The sequence below is a fragment of the Melanotaenia boesemani genome, chromosome 15 (genome assembly GCF_017639745.1).
Source record: "Melanotaenia boesemani isolate fMelBoe1 chromosome 15, fMelBoe1.pri, whole genome shotgun sequence".
NCBI classification, from domain to species: Eukaryota; Metazoa; Chordata; class Actinopteri; order Atheriniformes; family Melanotaeniidae; genus Melanotaenia; species Melanotaenia boesemani.
The window spans coordinates 29,318,422-29,337,720 of NC_055696.1; the positions used below are offsets into that span (position 1 = coordinate 29,318,422).

Sequence of the window (19,299 nt, forward strand, 5' to 3'; positions counted from 1 at the left end):
ACACGCTAACAGAAATCACCTGGACAGAACTTTGACACGCTAACAGAAATCACCTGGACAGAACTTTAACATGCTAACAGAAATCACCTAGACAGAACTTTAACATGCTAACAGAAATCACCTGGACAGAACTTTAACACGCTAACAGAAATCACCTGGACAGAACTTTGACACGCTAACAGAAATCACCTGGACAGAACTTCTTCTGCCTGATTTCAGGTCTAAAAGACATCATAAACATTAGTTTTGGTTGTCTGTAGCACAGAGAGGCAGCTGACGCTTCTGTCCGGATGAGTGAGGAGAAACCCGCTGACCACCACAAAACAAGGACTCAACAGGTTTTCATTTCTCGTTGATGAGCAAACAAATACAAAATGCTTTACATTGTATTCATTACTCATTCACTCCGCATTCAAACCTGGAGATGGTAAGCTACATGTGTGGCCACAGCTGCCCTGGGGCATGGGGAAATGTGGCAGCCAATCCCCTCCAACTGCTTCACCACCTCCGTCACAAAGTGTCTGACTTTGAGCTGATTCAATCTAAATATAAAAATTTGCTTCTTCAGGAGTAACGATCTGTTCTTTAACCCCTAAAACTCCAATAGATCACCAGCAGCCTCGAGCACCATTGCTTATATAGTAAACCGTTTCTCAGGAGTGGTAGTGTGTAACTCTGTGGGGTAAATTGTGCCCTAGTGGTGTGAAACTCTGGTCTTTGAAGGCCACTGTCCTGCAGGTTTTAATTGTTTCTCTGCTCCAAAACCAAATTCAAATCAAATGGCTTCAACAACTTGTAGTCAAGTTCTGAACAAAGACCCATCGATTTCAGGAAAACATCTAAAACCTGCAGGACTCATGAGCTCATTGGCTCATGGTTGAGACAAAAAACAAAACAAAAACCAAGCAGAGGCCAGAAAATATGGATGAGTGTATTAAAACGAACAGAAGATCTACCAGTTTGATGTTTTATAAGCTGGAATAACTCAGAAATTTTGCTGTGGAAAATTTTAGCTCCTTCTTTCAGACTTTCTAAATGTACCACAAAGCTGCTTTGCCCTGAAAATATCCAGTATCATGAATACTTGAATACAAATGCTTGAAGACATAAAGCAGACATTCCTTAATAATAACATTAATCAAGGCAGCGGCAGAGGGACATCTGGAAAGTCAAACATCAGCAGTGAAATCAAACTGCAGCAGCTTCAGTTTCTCTATAACCTTAATGACAACTCTGTCTGTTCCAATCAGCTCAGAGTTGCTCCACAGTCCATTTTTCAAACTTTATGACAGTTTTAATTGCTGCCACCTGCTGCCTGATTGACCCACTCAGCAGCCTCTTTACTCACATGTGTGGATGCAGACAAAGACGTCTATTAGCAGGAACTTCCCGCTGCTGCACTGAGCTCACTTAGGCAATAAATTAGTTCCAGCCTGTCGACACTCCCCTGGCACTTCATCCACACACAGCTGGGGGGAGTACAGGGGCACCCCGTATGAGATGATCGTGTTGTTGCTATTCCTACCAGCAGGAGCCACATTCACCAACAGAGGTTATCAATAGCTGAAGTAGGCTCGTTTTGTCTTCTTTTTATACATTTATTTCACTGTTTCTTCTTCCAGACAAAGTTTAGGTCAGTTTAGTTTCACTCTGAAGCATCATCTGATCTGTTTCTTGTTTTCTTTCACTACACACACACACACACTGTTTCTTTGATTTGTGTTCTGAACAACGGTGGAAGAAACAAGCATTTAAAATCTAAAAAAAATTGTCACATGACCTGGAAGTGGTCTGCTTTGTGTGGCCTGCATGGCAACCATACATCCTGTATCCTAGATCAGACTAAAACTTCAATCTTCTCCTCTAATGGTTATAAGTTCTTGGTAACCATGGTGAAAGGAAATAAATATCACATGGACTGACTGAAGTCAGCCACTATCTGAAGCTAGGTGTGTTTTTGCTAAAATGCAGACTGCATCCTAAACATGAAGCAGAACTTCAGTTACCCTTCCAGCAGGTCCATGGTAGAAGAGACCACCTCGGCATACAGCAGGGTGTGGCCCAGTTGGCTGGTCTTCAGGTGTTTACGGTACGTCTCCATACTGAACTGGGCCCAGTCCTGGGACTCTGTGGAGTCTGTAACCAGGGCCAGGGAGCCCTCAGGTAGCGGAGGACCACCCTGGAGATCAGAACCAGACAAGATCCTGAAGGAAGCCTTGGGGAATGTGAGGTTGGCATTCTGGTCTGCCTTAGACTGAGCCCACTTCAGGAAGCTCTTCTTGGCCTCCTGTGTGGAACAGAGACAAGAGTTATCATTCGTTTCTACAAATATATTATACTGCTGAAAGTACTGAAAGTTGAACTGACAGTCAGGCGATCAGCCGGACTGACAGAATCCACCTTACAGCGCTTAAAGAGGATCATTTCCAGTCATTTATTTCTTAACCTTGGACATTTGGTAAATGAAAACTATGGTTGAAGTGTAACACCAAGTTTCTGAGCAGCTGTAGAAGAAACAGATGGAGACTTTCAGCTGTCCAGTGAACAAGTATATCATCACAGAGATCTATTAGGTCTGTTAGTACCAGTCTGTATCTGAACACATGAAATCCTGTTTATTGATCTGAGTTAACGATAAAGAGATTAAGCATAGTTCCTAGAGAAATGTGGTAACAGTACAGAAGATGTTTGAACACACTAGGAAGCAGCAATCCTAACATGTAACATACCAAAATAACAGGGAGAAACTCAGCTAAAAGACCCTACTAAGCATTGACATCCAAACCAAACACAGTTCAAACCCAAAGCAATTATATGAGGGTCTAAGAAGAACATGAGAACAGCAGCTTCAGAACTTCTGCTAATTTCTCCACAAACAAGGTGTCGTATGAACGCAGAGACTCTGCTGGTTACAAAGATGCCTGTCTCATCATTGTGGGACAGAAAAGCTGGGAGCTAGCAGCCAGAATCATGTCTTACTTTTGCTCTTTTGTGGTCAAAGGTTTAATTCCAGCTCTAAAATCTCTGCTAATGTGTTCTCTTATGACTCTGCTTTTGTTTGAAATGAATCATTAAGGTCCTGCTGGTTTCCATGGAGATGAAGGAGGTTTTTTTCTTTCTGGATCCTCACGGTGTTTCTAAGGTGAATGTGGGGGCGACACCAGGAAGCTCCTGACTCTGACCACTGATGGAGGTGTCCATCATCATCATTTGCTGATGGTTTCCTGAGATATTTACCTGCGTAACTCCTCTAATAAACACCTGGAAAACTGCTCAGGTTCACTTTTTACTTTCTATTGTAGCACAGTTCCTCATCAGACATTAATTAATTTACTCATTCCTAGTTTACTTTACTATCTTCTATGACTATTTTACTAACTCATACAACTACTTTACTAATTCTTAGGACTACTTTGATCATTCCTAGATTAAGTGAGCTGCTCTTTTCTGGTTTTCACTGAAAGTAATGTGATAACCATTTACATTTTCTACAGTGTTTCAGGTGAATTTACTCTGACCCAGTAACACATATCTTGATTCTGACTTCTGTAGTAACCTCACATGTCTCAGCTTACTTTTGAGACCAGGATGATACATACAGCCCTTGTAGCTGTGAAGATATACTTCATTTATTTGGAGTATGCCAATTCAAACAAGAAGCAGAGAAAACAGCAATCTTCAAGAAGAGGTTAATGCTAGTCACCATCTTCATGACTGCACACACTGTTACAAAAAAAACAACAACACACTCTTAAGTTGGTCCAACAGGACTGCAACCTGCTCTTCTTTAGCAATTTTAGCATCTGTTCAGTAAATAACAACACAGTGTGAGTAACTGAATTTTAAGTCCTGGGCAGGGTCAAAAGTCATTTAGTAACTGAAACAAACAACAAATAATAAATCAGCTCCAAAGCTGCTGAAAGAACAGCTGCTGGAGGGAACCGGAGGTCTGACGCCCTCTAGTGGTGTTCAACGGGAACTGATAAAACAATAATCTGTGTGTGTGAAATATCATCCATTTACCCATGTGCTGCTGCATGCAAAGTTTCTGAATGATAAAAATTCCTAAATTATTCAGAAAATATCTGAGGCTTTTTTCTTTAACACTGATGTGTGTGCAGAGGTGATTTTAGTTCTGTAGCTGAGCTGCAGCATTGAGTCTGATGCCGTTATCATGTCCCACTTCAGATTTACTGACCAGAGCACAAACAGAGAGAAACTCAGACTCGTCGTCGTCATGACGACTACATGTCTCCTCCACCTTCTCAAGTTTACATTAAATACAGAAGATGGGCTGCAGCCATTCATGCAGGACTGAAACAGATGATCATCATTTTTCATACTTGAAGGAACAGAGCTCCAGACTAACTTTCTGCACTGGTTGTACTGGTGTGCTCGACTTTTTAATGTAGGCGCACCTGTAAAAAATGATGGTGAAACCCCACTTTTCCCAGCAAGGATTTCCTTTTGATCATAACCCATATACACTGATGGTTAGATTATTGTCAACCATAAAGAGGTTTAGGAAAATGTTTAACTTTATCTAAAACACATGTTAATTAGAAAAACAAAGATTAATTTTAAAAGCCAACTTAAGTTCTATTTTTCCTATCTTTATCACTGAAATGAAGGAAATTACATCTCAAACTGAAATGGATTATGAGGCTGAGCTGGCTCGTTGGAGATTTTATATACCACATTTATTGCTGCTCAGCCAACGTTTTTATAAATACAAATTAGTCTCTCCCATCAGTAGTTTCATTAACAATGATCTTTTCCAGGATCTTCTCCAGAACAGCCACTAAGTGCAGCTCAGACACTGAAGTGAGTCTGATGGAGACTGCTCTGGTTTTCTCCTCCTGGTTTATAAGCAGTATACTGTCAGCCTGACGCTTCACCACAAACACATGCAGCTTCTTCATGTTTTCTAGAGCCGTGTAGCGTAGCATTTCTTCATTTTAGGACACCTGCAGTGTTTCTGTTAGCTTCTTATCCACTGCTGAACTTTTGGAAGAGATTTGATCTCCACCAGTTCAGGAGACGTCACACAGGCGGGGAGCTGCAGAGGTCAAAATTCTTTCAACTCTCATCCAGACTTTCTTCTATTTGGTTCAGGAAGTATGAAAAACACTGGTGGAGATAACAGATCACCCCCACAGAGGAGCAAATTCCACCATATTCCACGTTTTACAACTGAGGAGGGAACGAACAGTATGCAGGCAGATATTTGGGGAGATAAAAGTCTGACATCTGAGAAATGGTAAACGCACGTACGACCAAGAAAACAAAGTTAATTATACTCAACAAATTTCTGGTCACACTTTGGAGCCCAGAGGTGTAAAACAAAGGGATAAAAGTCAAACTTGATGTGAGCTAACACACCAAACTCTGAAAAACTCAGTTGTGTACACAGAAAATATGTACAAAAACAGCACCAAACATCAGATTTGGAAGCAGAGTGCATTCTTCCAGCCGACATCCCAATTTGCTGATTTTTGTCCTGTTTTCATCCCATTTATTTGTAACACTGACGTTAGGAGTTATTCAAAGATCCTCTGTTCTATTAGCTTTGCTAAACTAAGAAAAGTCTCTGCTCCAGACGTTAAGGGCTGATCAAAGCTGACCTCATGTTTACACGAGGCCTCAGACCCGCTGTCAGCCTGCTGCATATGCACTCATAGTTTTGCATTTATTAACTGAAACTGCTTCCATATGTGTGCTGTGCATTAAATCTGCATAACGGATGATGTGGTGTTTGTATTTGAAGGGTGAGAGGACGGTCAGCAGGAAAAAAATGTAAATTAATTTTAAACCTGTGATTATTTAATTCTCACAATGATCCTGTTTTACAAACATAGATGGTCAAGCTGAGAAAGGTCTCACTAAACCAATCAAAGCATCCTGATCAATTACACGAGACACTTCTAATAAGCTTTATATCTCAAGAACAGATGTTTTATTTTCTTTGCGGGTTTTACCTGAGAGGTGGCGAGCAGGTGTACTGGGCTGGGAGATGGAGTCTGGTTTGGTTCGCAGCTGAATCCCAGAGAGGTGAAGATCTCCGTCAGGATTTCATACCGCAGCCCGTTGCTGACCTTCAGTTTATCAAAAACCTCCAAGTCCAGACCCTGGGAGCCTGGTGCAACGTCAAAATGGACCTGAAGATACAGAAATACACAAACAAATATTAGACGTCACAGATTTACGGACCTACAGACTTATTTAAAACAAAGAAACAAAAACAGGTTGAAAAATTGAGTGACGATCACCAGAAACTAGTTTCATGATAAAAACACTGATACAACTTACACATACGCATGTTTGAGAGCACAACATGTGCTTAACAAATTTATGACCTCCCCTCCGAACCTCTGTTACTTTAACCCCCCCATAGACTAGTAGAGTAGCCCTAGCAAGTAGTAAAGTTGTGTTAGGAGTCAGTCAAGTATTTCTAGGAGTTAGTAAATTAAAGTCCTAGGAATGAGTAAGTAATCCTACAAATAAGTAAAGTAGTCCTAGGAAGTAGTTGTCTTAGGAATTAGTGAAGTGTTCCTAGGAGTTAGTAAAGAAGTCCTAGGAATTGTGTGATCTGACTGCAGTAGCGAAATTAGCAGAAGCTGTGGACAGTGCTGTTCTCCTGTTTTTCTTACATTCCCTTAAATTTTTTGGGGTTTGAACTGTGTAAAGTTTGGATGTCAATGCTTGGTAGAGTCTTTTAGCTGAGATTCTCCCCATCATTTCGGTATGCAAACACCTTCTGTAGTGCATGGATTTCACAGTTTGACGTCCTCTGATGATGGCTTTTTTTTCCTGAACAGCTCAGAGTGAACGTCCTTCAAGCTGACTGAACAAACCGATTTACTGTTCTGAAGTTTCTTCATCTCAGGATCTAAAAACTTTGTGAAGCTACTTCCTGGAAAAGGACCAGCTAATAATGACAAATATATCTGAACCCTGTCTAACGTGTTTTCCATGAAGTGGTATAATCATCTTACCTGACAGAGAACAGCCTCCCCACCATCCCTTCCGTGTGTCACCCTGATGATAACCATGTCCCTCTGATGAGCGACCTCCCCTTTCAGCTCCCCCCACAGTTCCACCTCTCCTCCTCCCTGAGGATCCCTGATGTAGACGTGTCCGCTTGCCAGCATGCTCAGCTCCAGCTCTGTGCTGTCTTCCCTGGTGAAACTCAGCCTTCGGACCTGCATGTGCTGCCTCTCTCTGGCTTCCAGATGGAGACCTGCTGGACACAGACTGGAGCAAAGCCCCAGCACCCTACCACCCTGGTTTAAGTAGGTCAAAAAGCGGGTCTGGAGCTCGGGGCTCAGGGATTCTTCTTCTGCCAGGACCAGGAGCCTGGTGTTGTCCAGCCACGGATCACTTAGTGCCTGCTGTGGCTGGAGGGGATATATGATAATGTTTTCCACATTGATACACTCTAATAAAAGCTGGCGAATGGTCTGAAAACGTTCCTGGGAACCACCGGTGTAAACCAGGACGTTTGGTGGTTTACTCTTAGAGTCAGCTCCACCACTCTGACCAAAACACCCTTTGGCATCAGACTCTGCTTCATTCAGATCCTCCTCAACACTGTCCACACCTACAGAGCTATCATCAGGGAGGTCAGGAATGTTCTCAGCTGAGGCGTACTTCACAGAGAGGATGGTGCTGTTCTCCAGTTCCAAACATTCATTACAACTGGAGAGATGGAGGTGGTGTCCATGGCCCTCCATGTGGTGATGATTCCCCAGTAAATGCTCCTCTACGTTACCAACAGATCCCAGATCCTGGGTACAGGGAAGAGGCTCTGACCCTCGTCGCTCCTCCACTCTCTTTACTCCAGGAATGATAAGAAGACTGCCTTTACGGCATTGGAGATGCTGCTGGTCAGCTGACAGGTCAGGTAAGAGCCTGGAGATGACTTCTCCAGCCTGTTTGCTGCAGAGAGATGTTGTCCTTACAGTCTCTGAGCTCTGCAGACTCTGCTTCTCCAGTAACTGACTCAGTGTATGATCCTGAAGAAGAACAGCTGGACAAAAATACAGAGAGTCAATCATACAATGTAGATAAAAATAGTTCAAACCTCTGCTAACTAAAACTGGCTAATAAAACATCACAGTCATGTGATGTGGTCACTGAACACATACAAAAAGTCAGAATCAGTTAAAAACCGGTTTCTCTCCATGATTCAGCAGCTTGTGGAAGCTCCTTCAGTTGCAGGATGTTGCAGTAATGCTTCTCTGGTTTTCTGGATGATGCTATCATACATGGTTGTGGAGGAATTTTGCTCCGTTCTTCTTTCCATCGTTGCTTCAGTTCATTGAGGTTGCAGCATTGGTTTCCACAGGTCTCTGAAGGTCCCACCACAGCATTTGTCAGTTTGAGATCTGGATTTGAACTGGATCATGTCCTTGATTATTATCTTTTTCAGCTAAACTGTTGAAGATCTGCTGCAGCTGTATGGTAGCTATGGCTGCCCTACAGATATTTGATTCTAGGATACTTTGGTATCCAGAGGAATTCACAGTCCACTCAATGACTTCAGAGTGTCCAGATCATCATCATCCCTCCACCTCTGTGTTGACAAAGGACATTGTTCCAGAAGTCTTGTGGTTTCTTCAGATGCAGCTTTGCCAACCTAAGTCATGCTGCCATGTACTTTTAAGAGAGAAAAGGCTTTCTACAGCAACCCTTTCAGATTAGCCAGATTAACTTATTCTCTTAACTGTCATGGACTTTAATATTTAACATGCTAACTGAGGGCTGGAGAGTCTGAGATGGAGTTTTGGGTTTTTCCCCACGGTCTGATCTTGGGCTGAAATTGCTGGGTCGTCCACACCTGAAGGATTATCAGCTGTTTTGTGAATAATCTGTCTTTCTGTAGAGTGATGGACTCCAGACAGTTTGGAAATGACCTGACAACAATGGTTGCTTCTCTAGGATCATTGCTGGTGTCTTTCCTCCTGGCATTGTGTTAACACGCATCTAAATGATGCAGAGGAGCTCTTGATTATTGATCAGCAGCTTCTGACTGTAACTGACCTCTAAATTCCTGTGGGAGCAGTGAGGATGGACACAGTTTTTCAAACACAGATTGGCTGAGTTTCTGTGTAGATACTAACCTGCTCACCTTATCAATAAAGAGGATGGAAAGACTGTACTTGGAACTGACTTGCATTTAAACAAAATATAAACCAAGTTACACCAACTTTAACCGTTCTCTCAATTCCATTGTTTTCATTTTGCACGTTTTATTAAAAGAAAACTTCAACATATACTAATAAAAGCTAAACTAGTACACCTAATGTATTACTCCAATTGTCCTGATGGCTTTATTCAAACATCTCCAACAGAGTGAAAGAATGCCAAAGGCCTCATGGATTCAGAGTTTATTTAATTATAACAAGAACTTCCTGAGGAGAAAAATGCTCATCCTACAACTGCAAACAGTACAGGTTAGACTTTAGCTGGCTAAAGGACAAGGAACAAGTTAGTTTGCAGTGCAAAGTGGTGTTAATTTCCTCGGTGTTAAAGTTCTCTTGATGCTTTATTTATCATGAAAACTGTAATGTAGCAAATGGACTTTAAAGACAACTTAAGCTCTGACAAGCACAGAAACTGGGTGTTATGAGGTGGTAGAAGTCAGATGGAGGGTAAACGGAGATGTATGAATTTCAGTGGAAGGCAACATACGGACTATCTTTGAAGGCACGAGTCCATTGTCCAGCTGAAGGCGGTCTTCAATAAAAGCCACCCCAAGACGACTGAAGTTATCTACGCTGGCCAGCGCCACCGCTCTGAAGGGCTGACCAGGACTGCAGGCCAGAGGGAGACAGTAGTCAGACCACTTCAGGACCTGCACACAACAAATACCACAGGTTAGCTTCTACTGAGTCAGTTATTCCACAAACCCAGAAACAAGCTGGACCTCTGACCTGACTGGACCAGAACAGTCAGTAAAACCACAAACTGTTCCCTAGACCACAAGCAGGACACAGACTTCGGGTCTGTCAAATTTAAGAAACAAAATGCCATCAGACGATTACATAAACAACAAAAATATGGACAAAGACCATCTCAGGGTTCTCAGGGACAAAGACCATCTCAGGGTTCTCAGGGACAAAGACCATCTCAGGGTTCTCAGGGACAAAGAACGTCTCAGGGTTCTCAGGGACAAAGAACGTCTCAAGGTTCTCAGGGACACAGAACATCTCAAGGTTCTCAGGGACAAAGAACGTCTCAGGGTTCTCAGGGACAAAGAACGTCTCAGGGTTCTTAGGGACAAAGAACGTCTCAAGGTTCTCAGGGACAAAGAGCATCTCAGGGTTCTCAGGGACAAAGAACGTCTCAGGGTTCTCAGGGACAAAGAACGTCTCAGGGTTCTTAGGGACAAAGAACGTCTCAAGGTTCTCAGGGACAAAGAGCATCTCAGGGTTCTCAGGGACAAAGAGCATCTCAGGGTTCTCAGGGACAAAGAACGTCTCAAGGTTCTCAGGGACAAAGAACGTCATGCATTAAGAGCCATTATGGAAAGTACAGGGAGCTACTTGTGGCTCTGGAGCTGCAGGCTGCAGACCCCTGCCTAGATCAGCTGCGGCAGTTAGACATTTATATCCCATCCAGAAGGTAAACAATCCATCCACAAATTGTAGTGTTTATTCAAGACTATATGGTAAATCCACAATGAGTGATTAATGAAACGCCTTTAACACATTTTCATAATAAAAAAAACCAGATCATTGTTACTACTATGTTGCTAAGAGACCTCTGTTTGGACCTGGAAATGATGATGAAGCCAAGCAAACTTTCAACCAATCAGAGAGCGAAATAGACGGTTATGTCCAAGCAGGAGCAGCCAAAGATCAACAAGTAAGCAGAAAGTTTGTCAGAAAAGAACAAAAATAATGTTCCTCTATGGCTGGATGAAAGTCAAGATGCACGGTGGCGCCATAAACCAGCTGAGCTAAAGTTGGTTTTGTGAGGATAGTAGGTAAATAGCAGCATAAATAACTGCAAATGAGGAAAAAGTGCAAATATGTTTGTGTTTTTTTTCAATGCCAATTTCTTTTATCCTGAAAGCCAAGACCTGAGAGAGATAAGTAAAGGTTTGGTCACTTGATCTGTGTGTTATTTCTACAAAACACTGTTAGTAATACATTTTGTTTTCTTGTTTTGGTTTGGCTTTTGATGCTACATCTATTGATACATTAATATTACAACATTCTAGTCTCATAAGCTGAAAACAGAGGCTGTTCTGAAAAAATATTGTCTGGATGTTGACAGGGAGTAAAAGGGGTAAGCTTCTACATGCAGTTTTACATCATTTAAAAAATAATATTAAAAAAAGGTAGACCAAAAACAGCAGAAATGGCTGAGTTTTGATGGTCAATGAGCTGCACCTCCTAAATTTATCCTCCAGTTTGACTGTAAATAAGCTCAAACCAAAGCTGTACGTCTACTCAGAAAGCTGTGTGAAAGCTGTGTGAAAAAGACTCGTTAGAGTTAGTTAGAGTGAGTTAGAGTGACTTGTCTCAGAATATGAATCATTATTAAGAAACATGCAGTGTTTGGTGCCTACTTTCTTATTTGGTGTTGGAGAAGGACTTCTCACTCTGTGTCCTGCAGATTCTATGATGAATGAAATATTCTCTATTCGTGGACCACAAACCAGAGAGGATCCCAGAAGAAGAGTCCATTTGCTAATGTCATCACACACCTGGGAACATGACAGAAAAGGACAAATTAAGATTGATGCACAGGTTAGACATGACTGGTTAAAGACAGACAACTATCAGGCCAGTAAACGTAGAACAAAGAGTCATTAAATCCCAGCTTGAAGGGTTATTTATTAGTTTGTTCTAAGTTTTATAAAGGTGGTTAGAGTAGGCAGTGTGGTTATGTTTACAGTTGAGGTCAGAGAGGGTGGTGAAGGTCTGTTGTACTACTTTACATGAAAAGAGACTTCCTACTATTTAATATTTATTACAATGCAATGTTTCTCATTACCAATAGAATCATGACTTTTTTTTTTTTCTTTTACACAATGTCAACAAAACCTAGGAGTTGAATCGTTATAAAAGAAAACTTTATTTTACTTGGTCACATTACATTTTACAGGTCTACCAGCAGAGGTGTAGCACTAAATTCTTGACCCTATGTACACTACACTGCCAAAAGTATGGGCCCACCTGCTGACTCTCGTATGAACGTAATAGACATCCTGGTCTTAATCAAATGAGTTCAATATGATGTTGGGCCAGCTTTTGCAGCTGTAACAGCTTCAACTCTTCTGGGAAGGTTTTCCACAAAGAGTAGGAGCGTGATTATAGGAATCTTTGACCATTCCTTCAGAAGCTCCTTTGTGAGGTCAGACACTGATGTTGGATGAGAAGGTCTGCCTCTCAGCCTCCGCTCTAATTCATCCCGGAGGTGTTCTATCAGGTTGAGGTCAGGACTCTGTGCTGGCCAATCAGGTTCATCCACACCAAACTCACTCATTCATGCCTTTATGGACCTTGCTTTGTGCACTGATGCACAGTCATGCTGGAACAGGAAAGGGTCATTCCTAAACTGTTCCCACAAAGTTAGGAGCATGGAACTGTCCAAAATCTCTTGATATGTCGACGCATTCAGAGTTCCTTTCACTGGAACTAAGGGGCAAAGCCCAGCTCCTGAAAAACAACCCCAAACCATAATTCTCCCTCCACCAAACTTTACACTCGGCACAATCCAGCCAAACAAGTACCGTTCTCCTGGCAACCGCCGTACCCAGACTCTTCCATCAGATCACCAGATGGTGAAGCGCAATTCGTCACTCCAGAGAACGTGTCTCCTCTGATCCAGAGTCCAGTGGCGGCGTTCTCTACACTACAGCTCTGGAAACCCAATCCATGAAGCTCCTTCGCACTGTTGTTGTGCTGATCTGAAGGTTTGGAGGACTGTAGCAATCGACTCTGCAAAAAGTTGCCAACCTTTGTGCATCTGGATATCCCACTCAGTCATTTTATGGGGGCTTCCACTTCATGGCTGAGTTGCTGTCGCTCCCAGTCTCTTCCACTTTGTTATGAAATCACTGACAGTTGACTGTGGAATATTTAGGTGTGAGGAAATTTCCCGACTGGACTTGTTGCACAGGTGGCATCCTTTCACAGTACCATGCTGGAATGCACTGAGCTCCTGAGAACTAACCTAGTCCTTCATGTCAAATGATTGTAGAAACATTCTGCATGGCTTGGTGCTTGATTTTTATACACCTGTGGCCATGGACGTGATTGGAACACCTGATTTCAATTATTTGGATGGGTGAGTGAATGCTTTGGGCAATACAGTGTATTAACCATCTTGATGAGCCCCCATGCTCACCTGATCCATGCCTCTAACTCACATTTTTCTATGATATAAGCCTAAGATATAAAAAATATCTTAGTTTAACCTCTATATTAAGAAAAGATGTTATTTCCAGCATGATTTAACTGGCCACACTTCTAAATAAATTAGGAAGACGCTTCTTCCACTCACTCTATTTTCTCTCCCTCACCTTTCTTTTTGTAGCCTGATTTCTCTTTTCTTGGGGAAAGACACGACTTTTTCTTCCCCCTGCTCCTCTGGCTAGCCAATCACCTACCCCAGTAGAATCGACCAGTGCAGGTGTGGACTAAAGTGGTTCCCAACCTATTATCCTTGGGGACCCCCTTAATGCAAATACTAAAAAGCCGTGGACCCCCTGCCCCATCCTGTACTGAAACCATGCTTGGTTTTATGCTTTCAAAAGTGAGAATCTCACCATAAATAATGTATTCTGGCTGAGTCCTGTCTTTTGATAAGGCCAAAATTACATTAACAACATCACTTTTTGTTTTCAAAATAGGGACCATGTTTGGACATTAATCACAATGGCTCTGAATGTTTAAAGCCTCTCGGACCCCCTGTGTTATTTAGGAGACCTCCTTGGGGCGTCTCGGACCCCAGGTTGGGAACCACTGGACTAAACCAATTTGCACCTTTTTCAAAGCCATGATATGGGCCTCAGAGAACATCTATCATTTCAGTAATGGAAAACTCAGCCCATTCATTCAGCAATTATGGGATTAAAGATTAAGTATATTTAGTCCAGGCCCTTCCCACAGTGGACCCTGGGTAAACAGTGTAAAATATTAAGTATCACTGCAGCCTATCAAAACAGCATACATAGCTATGTTGTTTTAATAAAGTAGTTGAAACTAACAGACAAGTCTATGATATGCTATTCAAGCAACGTCTGTCACTGTCAACACCGGCAGCTTCTTCTCCTCCAACCTGAGCTGAAAACAAATGAGATGCTGTAGCATATTTGTAGTATTCCTTTATTTTATTTGTCTTTGAAAAACCTACATATGGAATAAATCTTGTCCAGGTCTTGTCTGTTCTAATTGTCCATAAAAACCAAAATGTTTCCAAATGCTAGCCTTAAAACCCGATGAGAAAATCTCACGGTCTGTAACAGCAGCTGAAAGACTAGCTGCCGCCGTCTTGGTGTTTACTGGTTGCTGCCCAGACACTTTAGGGGCAGGATGAGCGACTTTAATGTTTCTACCACACTTTGCGGCTGCGTTCCTGTCATTTAATTATTATGGGAAAAAAAAGATTGATTTTTAACGCGATGAATTGATTAAATAGTGAATCAGCCCACCCACATTTCTAATCTATGTTCCCCACTTAGTACTACACCTGTTGAGGGAAATAAAAACCTGGTAACTGGCAGCTTCATTGTCAGGAATATGTCTTCAGACAGCAGGAATCATAGTGAACTGTATTACAGAGCCCAGAACCAGCGATGAGGAATCCTATGTAAAACTGCTGGCTGAGGATCACCATAAGCACGGCAATTAGTGGTAATGATACCTCATTATGTCACCAACGTCACATTGTTGTGTAACTTCAAGTTTTCCTTTAACACTCAGCTATGATAACTTCACGAGTTTCTTCCCTAATAAAATAGTTTCTATCAGATATTAAAACCACAACATCCTTACCACGACTGTTGATGTCTCACCATAAACAGCTTCATTAAGGCCTATTTATGCTTGACGCAGAAGACAGATATGCAGATGGTCGGACAGTTTAGTCTGTCTTCTGCGTCGGTTACGCGCGTAATTTGGTCTGTTTTCAAGGAACTTAGCTATCCTTCGTTTTATGCAGAAGACAGAGCAATACCGCCAGAAATCACAAGGGCAGTGCTGAGCATTATAGCTGACATGCTACCAGAGAACGAAACAAACCAGAGAAGAAGAACGAAGACGAGCACAACTGTAGAAATTGCTCAAGCTTTTGAAGAAAGACTGTATGCAAATGTTTAGGGTGTGTTGTGCACTTGGATACAACTTTAGTGATGCAGCACTGCTGCTAAACGCTGTCTGAAACTGATGTCGGCTCGCAGGAGTGAACTCTGAACTTAGCACTGCCCACTAGTGGAAGCACTGACTTAACAACCACAGCAATGCAAAACACAGATGAAAGATATGGACAGCCACGTATGACAACATTTGAAACAGACGTCGTTATTTAAGTGCGCAAGGGAGCATAAATGGGCCTTTAGACATTTCACCTTTAAAGCCATCCATAGAGCCCAAGCTTTATAATCTTCCATAGAACTAGACTTAATCTTTAGAGTGGTCTGAAGAACCAGATTTTATCTTTAGAGGTGTAGAACTTAATTTCAGCCTCAGAGCCATCTGTAGAACCCAATTTTAGCTTAAGAGGTGTCAACAGAATCCAATTTCAGCGTTAGAGGTGTCCATTAACCCGATTATAGCGTTACAGGTGTCCATTAACCCAATTATAGCGTTAGAGGTGTCCATAGGACACGATTTTAGCTTGAGAGGCATCTGTAGAACCAGACTTATTTTTGGACCGTTTCTGTCCTTTAAGAGGTTTCCTCTACCTGAATATGCCTAAAGATCCTGTCCGTAAAAACTGAATCATGGAAGAGAAGTCCAACACACCATAAACGGGTCACATGATGTGATTCAATTTTTCAGTCTGGACCTTTTAAGACAATGAAAACATTATAAAGTTAGTTTAATACTGAACAAACTGTGCTTAAAACTGTCAATTACCAGAGGAAAGTAGGTGCTGCTTCTACTGATGTCGCACAAGAATATTCAATAAGATGCTGGTTTTTAGTAGAGATTTTCTTTAACAAGCATGCTGTCTGCACAAGGCCTTGCACTCCGCCTACTGTTGTTGAATATACATTCAGAGGGGTCTTATCAACATGAACTTGAGGATAAAGGCATCTTTAGGATCTGGACAAGCAGGTTAAGTTGTGCATAGAGATGCTAGCCGTGGACATGATCAGCTGAGCTGTGCTGCAGATATTCAGGATTCAATGTACAGGTAAGGACAGGTGAATACAAGATGTTTCCAGAACTGCAACGTCATGTACAAGCTCAGCTTAGAAAATGAGAAAGATGTGTATTAAAATTCATGTTTTTTTTTTTTGTTTGTTTTTTTTTAATCACAATAAAAGTACAACAAGCAAGCACAATGACTCTAAGCCAGGAATACCTGCTGGGGAATGAATGAATTCTTATTGTCATTATCATCCTGTCAATTCTGTCAAGGAAGGAAAAAGCTGCTCCTGATCATCATCACTGGCCAGAGACAGAACAGTTCTCAGCAAACGCTCTAAGAGAATCGGAGAAGGAGATGCAGCCCTCCTCCGTCCATCAGATTAATTAACTGACTAGCAAATGGGAGCAAATAACCAGATGATTACCCACCTTCACACAGCCAGCCAATCTCATGTCTGGGGCACATGCTGAACTGTGAAAAGATGTGAGTGAAAAAAAAGACAGCTCCCACACAAAGACTCTTAAGCCACATCCCAGGTATCCAGACAGGCGTCCTTATGAATCCTGACTATCAGAAAAGTGTCAAAGCAGACAAATCCAGGTGCTGACGATAATGATCGATACCTACTATTCTTTGACTAACCCAGAAAGTTATGTAGAAGTAAATAAACAAAGGTAGTTATGCTTCACATGCTGCAGAAATATAGCAAGCAATTCAGGTTGTATCGTCTGTTGAAACCATTTTTTATAAAGATGATCCCATCAGTTCACTGTTTACAAGTTTAAATGGTTCTTATTTTTACACACACACACACATACATACACTGTATATATAATGCTGTCTTTAGGTGTTGACATAACTGCCTTCCTTTACTTTTAATTCCACTCTTCATGTGTTTTCTTCATTTATCTCTTTGTTTATATCAAAGTGTAAACAAACAGAGCTGTGACGTATTACGCGTGTTCTTGCAGAATGCCTGAACAGCGTCCTCGCGCAGTTTGGGGGTGTGTACCTTCGAGTTAACGCCATAGTACCAAGTACCATGTAGATTAGTTCAGATTTGGGTTGCCTGGTGCCGACCAACGTTCTGGGTTCGTTTTCTGGCACATCCGAACGACCCGAACGTTTGATTGTTATTTATGTAAATGTCGCAGTTTGGTTTCATGTGATTTAATGTGTTAAAACATCTTCCTGACAGCAGACTCGGAACCGGTTCTTACATACAAACTAACCAGAACCGACTCACCACATCGTATAAATGACACGTTATGTAAATGGACTCGAACCGAGCCCTGGTCACCAACCTGAGGCTCCGTCACGAAGACGGCCCGGTCCCCGATCTGGAGGAAGACGTTGTCGCTGGAAAGCTGCGGGCTGGTGTGGCAGGGAGCGACTGAGCGGACTCCAGTGGATGGTATTGGTCCTGGTCCTGAAGCCGAGCTGGAGCAAAAGCTGAAGCAGAACCTGCTTCTACTGCTGTTTAGTCTGGACAAACTGTTGCGGATCAACAGTGAATAACATTTGTTAAATCTGACCCACATGTAGACGTAACACAGCGTTATTAACATTTTATCCTACACACGCGCACACTGATGTTCTGGGTGTTTTCGCGACATATTAGTTTACTTCAGAGTACCAGTCACCGTCCATTTAACTGTCAACCAAGGTCTTCTCCATGTTCTTCTTCTGAGGCTTTTTTTTCACTTCCGCTTTTTTCTTCTTCTTCGCCATTTTACGTCAGCTTGTATCCATAGAGATGCATTACTTCCACCTAGTTTACGGACTAACAACCGGCCGCGCTGTCAGGACAGAATTAGAAGTATCTCACGTTATTTTTTAATAACGAACTTCATTGAAAAGCAAAACAAAATTATAGACTGTTTCAAAATAAACTAAAGCTCAGATTGAACGGATTAATTAAATGCTATTTTGGAATTTGTACGATGCAAATGCAAATATAAAAACATTTTAAAAGAAAAGTTTATAAATACCTAGGGACTTGAAAAGAATTTAAATTAAAATATACTTTTCCAGCAATTTACCAGCCCACTCATTCTCACAAATGAACATGAGCAAAACAGAATACACAAGGGAAAATACTACAAAATAAGACAAGAAAAAGAGAATATTGCAAGACTGCCAGACCAAAAAGCACGAATCATGACACCTGTGTGGTAATTTATAGCTGTTTTATTTTTCTGTTTGATTTGCATTTTAATCATTGTTCATCATTTGTGCTGCTTTAATGCTTTTCCCCCTTTTATTTACATTATTTGTACAACACTTTAATTATGTTATTTTAAAAGGGCTTTAGAAATAAATGGTATGATATGATATGATATGATATGATATGATATGATATGATATGATATGATATGATATGGTATGGTAAAATTTCCAGCTTACAAACATGTCATATTTCCACCACAGCACACAGTTCTGAACCTGGATATCATGACCAAAACAAAGAAATCAATTAACTATTTACAAAGTATTGTAGATAAACAAATATAGGGATCTGAAAACAACTTTGTGGTCTAGTTTACGTCAAGTCTGCTCAAAGAAAAGAAGAATGACCTGGATAATAATGTTGAACAGCAGATGGCAGCAGTGCATCACATCTAGCCTGCTCAACAAGAAGAAAGAAGAAAAGAATTTCCATTTGAGCTGACACCTTTTCCTGTGACTGGATCTAGATGAGGTAGCAGGTGGCAATGACAATATGAACTTTGAAGACAAAATGTTTATATATATATACATTTAATTTATATATGTGGAGCTCAGTGCAGGCCAGATTTTGTTTCTGTGGAGAGCAGCATGGAGTAGCACAGGAAAAGAGTAGAAGAGGTTCAGTGAATCAAAACCTTTAACAGATTTAGTTATACTGAGAGGGTGGAACCAATACAAGGACAAAAAGGAATACAAGAAATAGACTAGAGAGGGGTGACAAGAGGGAACTGCATAATT

At 41.5% G+C, this 19,299-nt stretch overlaps 1 protein-coding gene across 2 annotated transcripts in view; it reads right to left on the reverse strand.

The window, feature by feature from the left end:
- The window catches only part of hlcs (holocarboxylase synthetase (biotin-(proprionyl-CoA-carboxylase (ATP-hydrolysing)) ligase)), a 32,217-nt gene extending 14,182 nt beyond the window's left edge, over positions 1–18,035 (reverse strand). Inside the window, exons 1-6 of one of the 2 annotated variants that reach the window (XM_042009390.1) lie at positions 17,637–18,035; positions 11,579–11,716; positions 9,694–9,856; positions 6,996–8,029; positions 5,979–6,158; positions 2,007–2,287 (exon numbers count right to left, since the gene is read on the reverse strand). In XM_042009390.1, the coding sequence (XP_041865324.1) occupies positions 2,007–2,287; positions 5,979–6,158; positions 6,996–8,029; positions 9,694–9,856; positions 11,579–11,716; positions 17,637–17,900 (2,060 nt within the window). In that variant the 5' untranslated portion in view covers positions 17,901–18,035. The remainder of the gene's footprint in view (positions 1–2,006; positions 2,288–5,978; positions 6,159–6,995; positions 8,030–9,693; positions 9,857–11,578; positions 11,717–17,636) is intronic. The other variant, XM_042009391.1, reaches the window with a different exon arrangement.
- Between the last annotated feature and the right edge of the window lie 1,264 nt (positions 18,036–19,299).